A 17,400-nucleotide genomic window follows, 5' to 3' on the forward strand; every position below is an offset into this window, starting at 1 on the left:
CTACTCTCTCTGTTCCTCCCTGTCTCATCCTGTTCTACTCTCTCTCTGTTCCTCCCTGTCTCATCCTGTTCTACTCTCTCTGTTCCTCCCTGTCTAATCCTGTTCTACTCTCTCTGTTCCTCCCTGTCTCATCCTGTTCTACTCTCTCTGTTCCTCCCTGTCTAATCCTGTTCTACTCTCTCTGTTCCTCCCTGTCTAATCCTGTTCTACTCTCTCTGTTCCTCCCTGTCTCATCCTGTTCTACTCTCTCTGTTCCTCCCTGTCTCATCCTGTTCTACTCTCTCTCTGTTCCTCCCTGTCTCATCCTGTTCTCTCTCTCTCTGTTCCTCCCTGTCTCATCCTGTTCTACTCTCTCTGTTCCTCTCTGTCTCATCCTGTTCTACTCTCTCTGTTCCTCCCTGTCTCATCCTGTTCTACTCTCTCTGTTCCTCCCTGTCTCATCCTGTTCTACTCTCTCTGTTCCTCCCTGTCTTATCCTGTTCTACTCTCTCTGTTCCTCCCTGTCTCATCCTGTTCTAGTCTCTCTGTTCCTCCCTGTCTAATCCTGTTCTACTCTCTCTTTCTATGTTCCTCCCTGTCTCATCCTGTTCTACTCTCTCTGTTCCTCCCTGTCTAATCCTGTTCTACTCTCTCTGTTCCTCCCTTTCTCATCCTGTTCTACTCTCTCTGTTCCTCCATGTCTCATCCTGTTCTACTCTCTCTGTTCCTCCCTGTCGAATCCTGTTCTACTCTCTCTGTTCCTCCCTGTCTAATCCTGTTCTACTCTCTCTGTTCCTCCCTGTCTAATCCTGTTCTACTCTCTCTCTCTGTTCCTCCCTGTCTCATCCTGTTCTACTCTCTCTCTCTGTTCCTCCCTGTCTCATCCTGTTCTACTCTCTCTGTTCCTCCCTGTCTCATCCTGTTCTACTCTCTCTCTCTGTTCCTCCCTGTCACATCCTGTTCTACTCTCTCTGTTCCTCCTGTTTCTCTCTCTGTTCCTCCCTGTCTCATCCTGTTCTACTCTCTCTCTGTTCCTCCCTGTCTCATCCTGTTCTACCTCTCTCTGTTCCTCCCTGTCAAATCCTGTTCTACTCTCTCTGTTCCTCCCTGTCTCATCCTGTTCTACCTCTCTGTTCCTCCCTGTCTCATCCTGTTCTATCTCTCTGTTCCTCCCTGTCTCATCCTGTTCTACTCTCTCTCTCTGTTCCTCCCTGTCTCATCCTGTTCTACTCTCTCTCTGTTCTTCCCTGTCTCATCCTGTTCTACTCTCTCTGTTCCTCCCTGTCTCATCCTGTTCTACTCTCTCTGTTCCTCCCTGTCTAATCCTGTTCTACTCTCTCTCTGTTCCTCCCTGTCTCATCCTGTTCTACTCTCTCTGTTTCTCCCTCCTGTTCTACTCTCTCTCTGTTCCTCCCTGTCTCATCCTGTTCTACTCTCTCTCTGTTCCTCCCTGTCTCATCCTGTTCTACTCTCTCTCTGTTCCTCCCTGTCTCATCCTGTTCTACTCTCTCTGTTCCTCCCTGTCTAATCCTGTTCTACTCTCTCTCTGTTCCTCCCTGTCTCATCCTGTTCTACTTCTCTCTCTCTCTGTTCCTCCTGTCTCATCCTGTTCTACTCTCTCTGTTCCTTCCTGTCTCATCCTGTTCTACTCTCTCTCTGTTCCTTCCTGTCTAATCCTGTTCTACTCTCTCTCTGTTCCTCCCTGTCTCATCCTGTTCTACTCTCTCTGTTCCTCCCTGTCTCATCCTGTTCTATCTCTCTCTCTGTTCCTCCCTGTCTCATCCTGTTCTACTCTCTCTCTGTTCCTCCCTGTCTCATCCTGTTCTACTCTCTCTGTTCCTCCCTGTCTCATCCTGTTCTACTCTCTCTGTTCCTCCCTGTCTCATCCTGTTCTACTCTCTCTGTTCCTCCCTGTCTCATCCTGTTCTATCTCTCTCTGTTCCTCCCTGTCTAATCCTGTTCTACTCTCTCTGTTCCTCCCTGTCTAATCCTGTTCTACTCTCTCTGTTCCTCCCCTGTCTCATCCTGTTCTACTCTCTCTCTGTTCCTCCCTGTCTCATCCTGTTCTACTCTCTCTCTCTCTGTTCCTCCCTGTCTCATCCTGTTCTACTCTCTCTGTTCCTCTCTGTCTCATCCTGTTCTACTCTCTCTGTTCCTCCCTGTCTCATCCTGTTCTACTCTCTCTGTTCCTCCCTGTCTCATCCTGTTCTACTCTCTCTGTTCCTCCCTGTCCATCCTGTTCTACTCTCTCTCTGTTCCTCCCTGTCTTATCCTGTTCTACTCTCTCTGTTCCTCCCTGTCTCATCCTGTTCTACTCTCTCTTGTTCCTCCCTGTCTCATCCTGTTCTACTCTCTCTGTTCCTCCCTGTCTCATCCTGTTCTACTCTCTCTGTTCCTCCCTGTCTCATCCTGTTCTACTCTCTCTGTTCCTCCCTGTCTCATCCTGTTCTACTCTCTCTGTTCCTCCCTGTCGAATCCTGTTCTACTCTCTCTGTTCCTCCCTGTCTAATCCTGTTCTACTCTCTCTGTTCCTCCCTGTCTAATCCTGTTCTACTCTCTCTCTCTGTTCCTCCCTGTCTCATCCTGTTCTACTCTCTCTCTGTTCCTCCCTGTCTCATCCTGTTCTACTCTCTCTGTTCCTCCCTGTCTCATCCTGTTCTACTCTCTCTCTCTGTTCCTCCCTGTCAAATCCTGTTCTACTCTCTCTCTGTTCCTCCCTGTTCTACTCTCTCTGTTCCTCCCTGTCTCATCCTGTTCTACTCTCTCTGTTCCTCCCTGTATCATCCTCTTCTACTCTCTCTGTTCCTCCCTGTCTCATCCTGTTCTACTCTCTCTGTTCCTCCCTGTCCATCCTGTTCTACTCTCTCTCTCTGTTCCTCCCTGTCTCATCCTGTTCTACTCTCTCTCTGTTCCTCCCTGTCTCATCCTGTTCTACTCTCTCTGTTCCTCCTGTCTCATCCTGTTCTACTCTCTCTCTCTGTTCCTCCCTGTCTCATCCTGTTCTACCTCTCTCTGTTCCTCCCTGTCTCATCCTGTTCTACTCTCTCTCTCTGTTCCTCCCTGTCTAATCCTGTTCTACTCTCTCTCTCTGTTCCTCCCTGTCTCATCCTGTTCTACTCTCTCTGTTCCTCCTGTTCTACTCTCTCTCTGTTCCTCCCTGTCTCATCCTGTTCTACTCTCTCTCTCTGTTCCTCCCTGTCACATCCTGTTCTCTCTCTCTCTGTTCCTCCCTGTCTCATCCTATTCTACTCTCTCTCTGTTCCTCCCTGTCTAATCCTGTTCTACTCTCTCTCTGTTCCTCCCTGTCTCATCCTGTTCTATCTCTCTCTCTCTGTTCCTCCCCTGTCTCATCCTGTTCTACTCTCTCTCTGTTCCTTCCTGTCTCATCCAGTTCTACTCTCTCTCTGTTCCTTCCTGTCTCATCCTGTTCTACTCTCTCTCTGTTCCTCCCTGTCTCATCCTGTTCTACTCTCTCTGTTCCTCCCTGTCTCATCCTGTTCTACTCTCTCTCTCTGTTCCTCCCTGTCTCATCCTGTTCTACTCTCTCTGTTCCTCCCTGTCTAATCCTGTTCTACTCTCTCTCTGTTCCTCCCTGTCTCATCCTGTTCTACTCTCTCTGTTCCTCCCTGTCTCATCCTGTTCTACTTCTCTCTCTGTTTCTCCCCTGTCTCATCCTGTTCTACTCTCTCTGTTCCTCCCTGTCTCATCCTGTTCTACTCTCTCTCTGTTCCTCCCTGTCTCATCCTGTTCTACTCTCTCCGTTCCTCCCTGTCTCATCCTGTTCTACTCTCTCTGTTCCTCCCTGTCTCATCCTGTTCTACTCTCTCTCTGTTCCTCCCTGTCTCATCCTGTTCTACTCTCTCTGTTCCTCCCTGTCTCATCCTGTTCTACTCTCTCTGTTCCTCCCTGTCTCATCCTGTTCTACTCTCTCTGTTCCTCCCTGTCTCATCCTGTTCTACTCTCTCTGTTCCTCCCTGTCTCATCCTGTTCTACTCTCTCTGTTCCTCCCTGTCTCATCCTGTTCTACTCTCTCTCTCTGTTCCTCCCTGTCTCATCCTGTTCTACTCTCTCTGTTCCTCCCTGTCTCATCCTGTTCTACTCTCTCTCTGTTCCTCCCTGTCCTATCCTGTTCTACTCTCTCCGTTCCTCCCTGTCTCATCCTGTTCTACTCTCTCTCTGTTCCTCCCTGTCCTATCCTGTTCTACTCTCTCCGTTCCTCCCTGTCTCATCCTGTTCTACTCTCTCTGTTCCTCCCTGTCTCATCCTGTTCTACTCTCTCTCTGTTCCTCCCGGTCTCATCCTGTTCTACTCTCTCCGTTCCTCCCTGTCTCATCCTGTTCTACTCTCTCTGTTCCTCCCTGTCTCATCCTGTTCTACTCTCTCTCTGTTCCTCCCTGTCCTATCCTGTTCTACTCTCTCCGTTCCTCCCTGTCTCATCCTGTTCTACTCTCTCTCTGTTCCTCCCTGTCCTATCCTGTTCTACTCTCTCCGTTCCTCCCTGTCTCATCCTGTTCTACTCTCTCTGTTCCTCCCTGTCTCATCCTGTTCTACTCTCTCTCTGTTCCTCCCGGTCTCATCCTGTTCTACTCTCTCTGTTCCTCCCTGTCTCATCCTGTTCTACTCTCTCTGTTCCTCCCGGTCTCATCCTGTTCTACTCTCTCAGTTCCTCCCTGTCTCATCCTGTTCTACTCTCTCTGTTCCTCCCTGTCTCATCCTGTTCTACTCTCTCTCTCTCTGTTCCTCCCTATCTCATCCTGTTCTACTCTCTCTATGTTCCTCCCTGTCTCATCCTATTCTACTCTCTCTGTTCCTCCCTGTCTCATCCTGTTCTACTCTCTCTCTGTTCCTCCCTGTCTCATCCTGTTCTACCTCTCTCTGTTCCTCCCTGTCCCATCATGTTCTACTCTCTCTGTTCCTCCCTGTCTAATCCTGTTCTATCTCTCTCTCTGTTCCTCCCTGTCTCATCCTGTTCTACTCTCTCTCTCTGTTCCTCCCTGTCTCATCCTGTTCTACTCTCTCTGTTCCTCCCTGTCTCATCCTGTTCTACTCTCTCTGTTCCTCCCTGTCTCATCCTGTTCTACTCTCTCTGTTCCTCCCTGTCTCATCCTGTCCTACTCTCTCTGTTCCTCCCTGTCTCATCCTGTTCTACTCTCTCTGTTCCTCCCTGTCTCATCCTGTTCTACTCTCTCTCTGTTCCTCCCTGTCTCATCCTGTTCTACTCTCTCTGTTCCTCCCTGTCTCATCCTGTTCTACTCTCTCTCTCTGTTCCTCCCTGTCTCGTCCTGTTCTACTCTTTCTGTTCCTCACTGTCTCATCCTGTTCTACTCTCTCTGTTCCTCCCTGTCCATCCTGTTCTACTCTCTCTGTTCCTCCCTGTCTCATCCTGTTCTACTCTCTCTGTTCCTCCCTGTCCATCCTGTTCTACTCTCTCTGTTCCTCCCTGTCTTATCCTGTTCTACTCTCTCTTTCTCTGTTCCTCCCTGTCTCATCCTGTTCTACTCTCTCTGTTCCTCCCTGTCTAATCCTGTTCTACTCTCTCTGCTCCTCCCTTTCACATCCTGTTCTACTCTCTTTGTTCCTCCATGTCTCATCCTGTTCTACTCTCTCTGTTCCTCCCTGTCTCATCCTGTTCTACTCTCTCTCTCTCTGTTCCTCCCTGTCTCATCCTGTTCTACTCTCTCTCTGTTCCTCCCTGTCTCATCCTGTTCTACTCTCTCTGTTCCTCCCTGTCTCATCCTGTTCTACTCTCTCTCTGTTCCTCCCTGTCTCATCCTGTTCTACTCTCTCTGTTCCTCCCTGTTCTACTCTCTCTCTGTTCCTCCCTGTCTCATCCTGTTCTACTCTCTCTGTTCCTCCCTGTCTCATCCTGTTCTACTCTCTCTGTTCCTCCCTGTCCCATCCTGTTCTACTCTCTCTCTGTTCCTCCCTGTCTCATCCTGTTCTACTCTCTCTGTTCCTCCCTGTTCTACTCTCTCTCTGTTCCTCCCTGTCTCATCCTATTCTACTCTCTGTTCCTCCCTGTCTCATCCTGTTCTACTCTCTCTCTGTTCCTCCCTGTCCCATCCTGTTCTACTCTCTCTGTTCCTCCCTGTCTCATCCTGTTCTACTCTCTCTCTCTGTTCCTCCCTGTCTCATCCTGTTCTACTCTCTCTCTGTTCCTCCCTGTCTCATCCTGTTCTACTCTCTCTGTTCCTCCCTGTCTCATCCTGTTCTACTCTCTCTGTTCCTCCCTGTCTCATCCTGTCCTACTCTCTCTGTTCCTCCCTGTCTCATCCTGTTCTACTCTCTCTGTTCCTCCCTGTCTCATCCTGGTCTACTCTCTCTCTCTGTTCCTCCCTGTCTCATCCTGTTCTACTCTCTCTGTTCCTCCCTGTCTCATCCTGTTCTACTCTCTCTCTCTGTTCCTCCCTGTCTCGTCCTGTTCTACTCTCTCTGTTCCTCACTGTCTCATCCTGTTCTACTCTCTCTCTCTGTTCCTCCCTGTCCATCCTGTTCTACTCTCTCTGTTCCTCCCTGTCTCATCCTGTTCTACTCTCTCTGTTCCTCCCTGTCCATCCTGTTCTACTCTCTCTGTTCCTCCCTGTCTCATCCTGTTCTACTCTCTCTTTCTCTGTTCCTCCCTGTCTCATCCTGTTCTACTTTCTCTGTTCCTCCCTGTCTAATCCTGTTCTACTCTCTCTGCTCCTCCCTTTCACATCCTGTTCTACTCTCTTTGTTCCTCCATGTCTCATCCTGTTCTACTCTCTCTGTTCCTCCATGTCTCATCCTGTTCTACTCTCTTTGTTCCTCCCTGTCTCATCCTGTTCTACTCTCTCTCTGTTCCTCCCTGTCTCATCCTGTTCTACTCTCTCTGTTCCTCCCTGTCTCATCCTGTTCTACTCTCTCTGTTCCTCCCTGTCTCATCATGTTCTACTCTCTCTCTGTTCCTCCCTGTCTCATCCTGTTCTACTCTCTCTGTTCCTCCCTGTTCTACTCTCTCTCTGTTCCTCCCTGTCTCATCCTGTTCTACTCTCTCTGTTCCTCCCTGTCTAATCCTGTTCTACTCTCTCTGTTCCTCCCTGTCTAATCCTGTTCTACTCTCTCTGTTCCTCCCTGTCTAATCCTGTTCTACTCTCTCTGTTCCTCCCTGTCTCATCCTGTTCTACTCTCTCTGTTCCTCCCCTGTCTCATCCTGTTCTACTCTCTCTCTCTCTGTTCCTCCCTGTCTCATCCTGTTCTACTCTCTCTGTTCCTCTCTGTCTCATCCTGTTCTACTCTCTCTCTGTTCCTCCCTGTCTCATCCTGTTCTACTCTCTCTGTTCCTCCCTGTCTCATCCTGTTCTACTCTCTCTGTTCCTCCCTGTCTCATCCTGTTCTACCTCTCTCTGTTCCTCCCTGTCTCATCCTGTTCTACTCTCTCTCTGTTCCTCCCTGTCTCATCCTGTTCTACTCTCTCTTTCTCTGTTCCTCCCTGTCTCATCCTGTTCTACTCTCTCTCTGTTTCTCCCTGTCTAATCCTGTTCTACTCTCTCTGTTCCTCCCTTTCTCATCCTGTTCTACTCTCTCTGTTCCTCCATGTCTCATCCTGTTCTACTCTCTCTCTGTTCCTCCCTGTCTCATCCTGTTCTACTCTCTCTGTTCCTCCCTGTCCATCCTGTTCTACTCTCTCTGTTCCTCCCTGTCGAATCCTGTTCTACTCTCTCTGTTCCTCCGTGTCTAATCCTGTTCTACTCTCTCTGTTCCTCCCTGTCTAATCCTGTTCTACTCTCTCTCTCTGTTCCTCCCTGTCTCATCCTGTTCTACTCTCTCTCTCTGTTCCTCCCTGTCAAATCCTGTTCTACTCTCTCTCTCTGTTCCTCCCTGTCACATCCTGTTCTACTCTCTCTCTGTTCCTCCCTGTCTCATCCTATTCTACTCTCTCTGTTCCTCCCTGTCTAATCCTGTTCTACTCTCTCTCTGTTCCTCCCTGTCTCATCCTGTTCTACTCTCTCTCTCTCTCTTTTCCTCCCTGTCTCATCCTGTTCTACTCTCTCTGTTCCTCCCTGTCTAATCCTGTTCTACTCTCTCTCTGTTCCTCCCTGTCTCATCCTGTTCTACTCTCTCTCTCTCTCTGTTCCTTCCTGTCTCATCCTGTTCTACTCTCTCTCTGTTCCTTCCTGTCTCATCCAGTTCTACTCTCTCTCTGTTCCTTCCTGTCTCATCCTGTTCTACTCTCTCTCTGTTCCTTCCTGTCTCATCCTGTTCTACTCTCTCTCTGTTCCTCCCTGTCTCATCCTGTTCTACTCTCTCTGTTCCTCCCTGTCTCATCCTGTTCTACTCTCTCTCTCTGTTCCTCCCTGTCTCATCCTGTTCTACTCTCTCTGTTCCTCCCTGTCTAATCCTGTTCTACTCTCTCTCTCTGTTCCTCCCTGTCTCATCCTGTTCTACTCTCTCTGTTCCTCCCTGTCTCATCCTGTTCTACTCTCTCCGTTCCTCCCTGTCTCATCCTGTTCTACTCTTTCTGTTCCTCCCTGTCTCATCCTGTTCTACTCTCTCTCTGTTCCTCCCTGTCTCATCCTGTTCTACTCTCTCTGTTCCTCCCTGTCTCATCCTGTTCTACTCTCTCTGTTCCTCCCTGTCTCATCCTGTTCTACTCTCTCTGTTCCTCCCTGTCTCATCCTGTTCTACTCTCTCTCTCTGTTCCTCCCTGTCTCATCCTGTTCTACTCTCTCTGTTCCTCCCTGTCTCATCCTGTTCTACTCTCTCTCTGTTCCTCCCTGTCTCATCCTGTTCTACTCTCTCCGTTCCTCCCTGTCTCATCCTGTTCTACTCTCTCTGTTCCTCCCTGTCTCATCCTGTTCTACTCTCTCTGTTCCTCCCTGTCTCATCCTGTTCTACTCTCTCTCTCAGTTCCTCCCTGTCTCATCCTGTTCTACTCTCTCTGTTCCTCCCTGTCTCATCCTGTTCTACTCTCTCTGTTCCTCCCTGTCTCATCCTGTTCTACTCTCTCTCTCTCTCTGTTCCTCCCTATCTCATCCTGTTCTACTCTCTCTATGTTCCTCCCTGTCTCATCCTATTCTACTCTCTCTGTTCCTCCCTGTCTCATCCTGTTCTACTCTCTCTCTGTTCCTCCCTGTCCCATCCTGTTCTACTCTCTCTGTTCCTCCCTGTCTCATCCTGTTCTACTCTCTCTCTCTGTTCCTCCCTGTCTCATCCTGTTCTACTCTCTCTCTCTGTTCCTCCCTGTCTCATCCTGTTCTACTCTCTCTGTTCCTCCCTGTCTCATCCTGTTCTACTCTCTCTGTTCCTCCCTGTCTCATCCTGTCCTACTCTCTCTGTTCCTCCCTGTCTCATCCTGTTCTACTCTCTCTCTGTTCCTCCCTGTCTCATCCTGTTCTACTCTCTCTGTTCCTCCCTTTCTCATCCTGGTCTACTCTCTCTCTGTTCCTCCCTGTCTCATCCTGGTCTACTCTCTCTCTGTTCCTCCCTGTCTCATCCTGTTCTACTCTCTCTCTCTGTTCCTCCCTGTCTCGTCCTGTTCTACTCTCTCTCTGTTTCTCCCTGTCTCATCCTGTTCTACTCTCTCTCTGTTCCTCCCTGTCTCATCCTGTCCTACTCTCTCTGTTCCTCCCTGTCTCATCCTGTTCTACTCTCTCTCTGTTCCTCCCTGTCTCATCCTGTTCTACTCTCTCTGTTCCTCACTGTCTCATCCTGTTCTACTCTCTCTCTCTGTTCCTCCCTGTCTGATCCTGTTCTACTCTCTCTGTTCCTCCCTGTCTCATCCTGTGCTACTCTCTCTGTTCCTCCCTGTCTCATCCTGTTCTACTCTCTCTCTGTTCCTCCCTGTCTCATCCTGTTCTACTCTCTCTCTCTGTTCCTCCCTGTCTCATCCTGTTCTACTCTCTCTCTGTTCCTCCCTGTCTCATCCTGTTCTACTCTCTCTGTTCCTCCCTGTCTCATCCTGTTCTACTCTCTCTGTTCCTCCCTGTCTCATCCTGTTCTACTCTCTCTGTTCCTCCCTGTCTCATCCTGTTCTACTCTCTCTCTCTGTTCCTCCCTGTCTCATCCTGTTCTACTCTCTCTGTTCCTCACTGTCTCATCCTGTTCTACTCTCTCTCTCTGTTCCTCCCTGTCTCATCCTGTTCTACTCTCTCTGTACCTCCCTGTCTCATCCTGTTCTACTCTCTCTCTCTGTTCCTCTGTATTGATTAATTTCTTTACAATCAAATGAGGAGAGACAAACTTATCACACATGTCAGAGTTCTAATTAATCTACATTTTTATTCAGGTATTATTAAGGGAGCAGGTCAATACAACACACATATAAAGTTAATTGATTGATTGCCCTGCGATAATGATGGCTGGTTGACTAATCACCCTCAGATAAGCCCCGAGATATAGCCCCTAAAGTTCCATCAGTTCCATGGAATAGGACTATAGTGACATCAGTTCTATGGAATAGGACTATAGTTACATCAGTTCTATGGAATAGGACTATAGTGACATCAGTTCCATGGAATAGGACTATAGTTACATCAGTTCTATGGAATAGAACTATAGTGACATCAGTTCTATGGAATAGGACTATAGTTACATCAGTTCCATGGAATAGGACTATAGTGACATCAGTTCCATGGAATAGGACTATAGTTACATCAGTTCTATGGAATAGGACTATAGTGACATCAGTTCTATGGAATAGAACTATAGTGACATCAGTTCTATGGAATAGGACTATAGTGACATCAGTTCTATGGAATAGGACTATAGTGACATCAGTTCTATGGAATAGGACTATAGTGACATCAGTTCTATGGAATAGAACTATAGTGACATCAGTTCTATGGAATAGGACTATAGTTACATCAGTTCTATGGAATAGGACTATAGTGACATCAGTTCCATGGAATAGGACTATAGTGACATCAGTTCTATGGAATAGGACTATAGTTACATCAGTTCTATGGAATAGGACTATAGTTACATCAGTTCTATGGAATAGGACTATAGTGACATCAGTTCTATGGAATAGGACTATAGTGACATCAGTTCTATGGAATAGAACTATAGTTACATCAGTTCTATGGAATAGGACTATAGTGACATCAGTTCTATGGAATAGAACTATAGTTACATCAGTTCTATGGAATAGGACTATAGTGACATCAGTTCTATGGAATAGGACTATAGTGACATCAGTTCTATGGAATAGGACTATAGTTACATCAGTTCTATGGAATAGGACTATAGTGACATCAGTTCCATGGAATAGGACTATAGTTACATCAGTTCTATGGAATAGGACTATAGTTACATCAGTTCTATGGAATAGGACTATAGTGACATCAGTTCTATGGAATAGGACTATAGTTATATCAGTTCCATGGAATCAGAGAGGATTTTAAGCAAATTCAACCCTCCTCCACTATTGACACATGAAGGAGGAGTCTCTGAAATAACTATTTAAAGCAGTCTGTCCTGACTCAGCTCAGCAGTCTCCAGTCTACCAACTGGTCTCTGTAATAACTATTTAAAGCAGTCTGTCCTGACTTAGCTCAGCAGTCTCCAGTCTACCAACTGGTCTCTGTAATAACTATTTAAAGCAGTCTGTCCTGACTCAGCTCAGCAGTCTCCAGTCTACCAACTGGTCTCTGAAATAACTATTTAAAGCAGTCTGTCCTGACTCAGCTCAACAGTCTCCAGTCTACCAACTGGTCTCTGTAACTTCATCTTTGTCTCTGTGGTGTTCAGTCTTCAGGTGACGATGGGGGTATTGAATAATCTCTCTACTCTCCTCCTCCTCTCTCTCCTTCCTCCTGCTCTCTCTCATGTGGTGGACAGGTTCAATCCAGAGTGCAATGAGTTCTTCCTGGAGGAGACAACTCCAAACCTCCCAGGTATTTTGGTTGGTGGGACAGTCCACGACCAGAACCGCTACAAGCCGATCTGCCAGAAGTTTAAATACACGAAGAAAAAGGTTGTTTACGAGACCTACATGTTTGCAACTCTCTACGACACGACCAACATGATCCCTGTGTTCTCAGCCTACACCTTCACTGGGTTTGGATCGAGCGAGAAAAGACCAGATAAATGGATGATTGAACCTCAGGTAATTTAACCATATTTTCAAATCGACATTTAATGCCAAGGTAGAACAATAACCTTCAATAGACAATTACTACTGTCTGTTCTAGCAAGATTACATGTCTGTATCGTTCCTTAAAGGGATAGTTTCTAAAATAACAGAAATACCTTATTTACATAAGTATTCAGACCCTGGTTTTGCTTTGTCATTATGGGGTATTGTGTGTAGATTGATGAGGGAAAAAACAATTGAATCAGTTTTAGAATAAGTCTGTAACGTAACAAAATGTGGAAAAGTAATTTGGTCTGAATACTTTCTGAATGAATGTACAGGTCCAATATACAGGTCTAATATACAGGTCTGATATACAGGTCTGATATACAGGTCTGTTATACAGGTCTAATATACAGGTCCAATATACAGGTCTGTTATACAGGTCTAATATACAGGTCTGATATACAGGTCTGTTATACAGGTCTAATATACAGGTCTAATATACAGGTCTGTTATACAGGTCTAATATACAGGTCTAATATACAGGTCTAATATACAGGTCTAATATACAGGTCTAATATACAGGTCTAATATACAGGTCTGTTATACAGGTCTAATATACAGGTCTGTTATACAGGTCTAATATACAGGTCTGTTATACAGGTCTAATATACAGGTCTGTTATACAGGTCTAATATACAGGTCTGATATACAGGTCTAATATACAGGTCTAATATACAGGTCTGATATACAGGTCTGTTATACAGGTCTAATATACAGGTCTGTTATACAGGTCTAATATACAGGTCCAATATACAGGTCTGTTATACAGGTCTAATATACAGGTCTGATATACAGGTCTGATATACAGGTCTGATATACAGGTCTAATATACAGGTCTGATATACAGGTCTGATATACAGGTCTAATATACAGGTCTGATATACAGGTCAGGTCTAATATACAGGTCTGTTATACAGGTCTAATATACAGGTCTGTTATACAGGTCTAATATACAGGTCTGTTATACAGGTCTAATATACAGGTCTGTTATACAGGTCTAATATACAGGTCTGATATACAGGTCTAATATACAGGTCTAATATACAGGTCTGATATACAGGTCTGTTATACAGGTCTAATATACAGGTCTGTTATACAGGTCTAATATACAGGTCCAATATACAGGTCTGTTATACAGGTCTAATATACAGGTCTGATATACAGGTCTGATATACAGGTCTGATATACAGGTCTAATATACAGGTCTGATATACAGGTCTGATATACAGGTCTAATATACAGGTCTGATATACAGGTCAGGTCTAATATACAGGTCTAATATACAGGTCTAATATACAGGTCTGATATACAGGTCTGATATACAGGTCTAATATACAGGTCAGGTCTAATATACAGGTCTATTATATATACAGGTCAGTGCCAGTAGCGTTATATCAGACCTGTATACAGTATAACTGCATTGAATGAATGATGAATACTGTTCTTACAGCTGGATGGAGGAGTAGAACCAGTTATGAGTCTGGAGGATCCAGGAGTCATTTATACACACCAGGCTGTCAATCAAGATTATGATATAGATGGTAACAACAAGAAGGTGAACAAAGGTCACATGTTTCCAAAAGTTTTCGCTCACCAACCTGTTAATCAGGACTCCACCTTTACCCTGACAAACGCTGTTCCTCAAGTAAAGACATTTAATGAAGGTAGCTGGAGAACGATGGAGCTTGAGGTTAAAAAGGATCTGAAGCAGTGTCTAGATAATACTGGTAAACCCAAGGCCTATTTGGTGACTGGAGCAGTTCCCAGTAAGAGCAACACACTGAACAACAGAGTGAACATCCCAGATCTCATGTGGACAGCCTACTGCTGTTACAACAACAAGAAAAAGTGGATGGCTAAAGCATACTGGGGGTGGAACCAAGAGGAACTGATCAAAAAAGTTTTGGAACCCCATACCTTGGCAGAGCTGTATAAAATGTTGAAGGATCACTACCAAGATGGTGGTGATGTCCAGGTGTTCCCAGAGCATCCATGTCCATTGGAGTCATTCTCAGAATGAGAGAGAGAAGAGCAGAGAGAGGGAGGTAGGAAGGGGGATGTTAGCGGGAAAATGTTAATGGTATGTGATGAGGATTGTAAATGTCTCACGTTGTACGTGTTACAGAAGAGTCCCAGAGTTTAGTCCAGTGGAATCACAGACTACAATAAAGTACATTCCCCCATGGAAGACCAGGGTTCAAGCCCAGAGTCAAATCTTTCTATTCTATCCTACCTTCTACTTTCACTGCTATGTCTGTATATCACATGAAAGGGAATAGAGTTCTGTAGAAAATAAAGTTTAATTAATTGATGATATAAAGACATTACTGTTGTTAATACATAGTCCAACATTATGTCAGGTTCTGACTACCATGTAACTGTTACCATGGAGATACTATTATATGTTCTGAATGTAATTCTATCACTGTTACCATAGAGATACTATTATATGTTCTGAATGTAATTCTATCACTGTTACCATAGAGATACTATTATATGTTCTGAATGTAATTCTATCACTGTTACCATAGAGATACTATTATATGTTCTGAATGTAATTCTATCACTGTTACCATAGAGATAATATTATATGTTCTGAATGTAATTCTATCACTGTTACCATAGAGATACTATTATATGTTCTGAATGTAATTCTATCACTGTTACCATAGAGATACTATTATATGTTCTGAATGTAATTCTATCACTGTATGTATCCATCTTCTTCCCATCTGAAGGAATAAACATCTATAATGAATGAAGCCTGTGAGAGTCTGGTGTTTTGTTCTCATAGTAATTAAATGTAGCCAAGTGACTCCAATGTTCCAATTCAACATTAGACCACGTTATTTGAGCTAAAAAAATTAATGATTGAAGGCACTATTTTAGTTGTCAGATATTCATTCAAACTTTGACATAACTATGTGCCCAACCAGCTATGGTCCAAGATACCAGCTAGCTACCATGTCTCTAAACATACCTGGAGCTGGTCAAGAAGCTACCATGTCTCTAAACATACCTGGAGCTGGTCAAGAAGCTACCATGTCTCTAAACATACCTGGAGCTGGTCAAGAAGCTACCATGTCTCTAAACATACCTGGAGCTGGTCAAGAAGCTACCATGTCTCAAAACATACCTGGAGCTGGTCAAGAAGCTACCATGTCTATAAACATACCTGGAGCTGGTCATGAAGCTACCATGTCTCTAAACATACCTGGAGCTGGTCAAGAAGCTACCATGTCTCAAATCATACCTGGAGCTGGTCAAGAAGGATTTACAAACATTGTTCTGGAATCATCAAAATCCAGGCTTCATCACATCCGTCCGTGATTGGGTGTCCCATAGGGTGGCGCACAATTGGCCCATCATCGTCCAGGTTTGGCCGGGGTAGGCCGTCATTTTAAATAATAATTTGTTCTTAACTGCTTGTCTAGTTAAATACATTTTCAAGCAGTGTTCTCCAATCACCTCACCAGCAGGTGTCAGTCTTGTTCCAGTTTTCAAACCTCCACTCCATGAGCTCTGAACAGGAAAGGTTTTGGATTGATTGATTGATTAATTGATTGATAAATATATTATATATATTTTCATCATCTGTGTTTTTAGATCTATTATCCAAATAATTGATAATTAGCATATTTGCATTCAGTTACGATAAACAAGCAGACTAAAAACAGATTGTGAGAATTTACATCCCACATTCAGCCACACTTGAACCAGGAAATGTCCCCCTTTTGTCCAAGTCCACAAACAATAAATACTATTATTTCTCATCAAAATGTCACTGGATGAACTGCTTTAAAAAATATTACAAAATGTTTCCCTGCATTCAGTGGAAGGCAACTAAAGACACACCTGATGCTGAGGTCAGAGAGACAGGCTGACCTGACGCTGAGGTAAGAGAGACAGACTGACCTGACGCTGAGGTAAGAGAGACAGACTGACCTGATGCTGAGGTCAGAGAGACAGACTGACCTGACGCTGAGGTAAGAGAGACAGACTGACCTGACACTGAGGTAAGAGAGACAGACTGACCTGACGCTGAGGTAAGAGAGACAGACTGACCTGACGCTGAGGTAAGAGAGGCAGACTGACCTGACGCTGAGGTAAGAGAGACAGACTGACCTGACGCTGAGGTAAGAGAGACAGACTGACCTGACGCTGAGGTAAGAGAGACAGACTGACCTGACGCTGAGGTAAGAGAGACAGACTGACCTGACGCTGAGGTAAGAGAGACAGACTGACCTGACGCTGAGGTAAGAGAGACAGACTGACCTGACGCTGAGGTCAGAGAGACAGACTGACCTGACGCTGAGGTAAGAGAGACAGACTGACCTGACGCTGAGGTAAGAGAGACAGACTGACCTGACGCTGAGGTCAGAGAGACAGACTGACCTGACGCTGAGGTAAGAGAGACAGACTGACCTGACACTGAGGTAAGAGAGACAGACTGACCTGACGCTGAGGTAAGAGAGACAGACTGACCTGACGCTGAGGTAAGAGAGACAGACTGACCTGACGCTGAGGTAAGAGAGACAGGCTGACCTGACGCTGAGGTAAGAGAGACAGACTGACCTGACGCTGAGGTAAGAGAGACAGACTGACCTGACGCTGAAGTAAGAGAGACAGACTGACCTGACGCTGAGGTAAGAGAGACAGACTGACCTGACGCTGAGGTAAGAGAGACAGACTGACCTGACGCTGAAGTAAGAGAGACAGACTGACCTGACGCTGAGGTAAGAGAGACAGACTGACCTGACGCTGAGGTAAGAGAGACAGACTGACCTGACGCTGAGGTAAGAGAGACAGACTGACCTGACGCTGAGGTAAGAGAGACAGACTGACCTGACGCTGAGGTAAGAGAGACAGACTGACCTGACGCTGAGGTAAGAGAGACAGACTGACCTGACGCTGAGGTAAGAGAGACAGACTGACCTGACGCTGAGGTAAGAGAGACAGACTGACCTGACGCTGAGGTAAGAGAGACAGACTGACCTGACGCTGAGGTAAGAGAGACAGACTGACCTGACGCTGAGGTAAGAGAGACAGACTGACCTGACGCTGAGGTTAGAGAGACAGACTGACCTGACGCTGAAGTAAGAGAGACAGACTGACCTGACGCTGAGGTTAGAGAGACAGACTGACCTGACGCTGAGGTAAGAGAGACAGACTGACCTGACGCTGAGGTAAGAGAGACAGACTGACCTGACGCTGAGGTAAGAGAGACAGACTGACCTGACGCTGAGGTTAGAGAGACAGACTGACCTTGGGGGATGAAAGAAGAACCAATGTTGGAAAAAGCTGATGCTTTTCCACAAGTG

General features: G+C 45.8%; 1 protein-coding gene across 1 annotated transcript; it reads left to right on the top strand.

Annotated features, from left to right (window-relative positions):
• Positions 1-11,389: 11,389 nt before the first annotated feature.
• Positions 11,390-14,841, top strand: LOC123728787 (endonuclease domain-containing 1 protein-like). Its single transcript, XM_045701747.1, has 2 exons — positions 11,390-12,046; positions 13,530-14,841. Exons 1-2 carry the CDS (start codon positions 11,702-11,704, stop codon positions 14,097-14,099), a joined length of 915 nt encoding a protein of 304 aa, XP_045557703.1. The 5' UTR covers positions 11,390-11,701; the 3' UTR covers positions 14,100-14,841.
• The last annotated feature ends 2,559 nt before the right edge of the window (positions 14,842-17,400 follow it).

Source organism: Salmo salar, chromosome ssa18, assembly GCF_905237065.1.
Source record: "Salmo salar chromosome ssa18, Ssal_v3.1, whole genome shotgun sequence".
In the NCBI taxonomy this organism is placed as follows: Eukaryota; Metazoa; Chordata; class Actinopteri; order Salmoniformes; family Salmonidae; genus Salmo; species Salmo salar.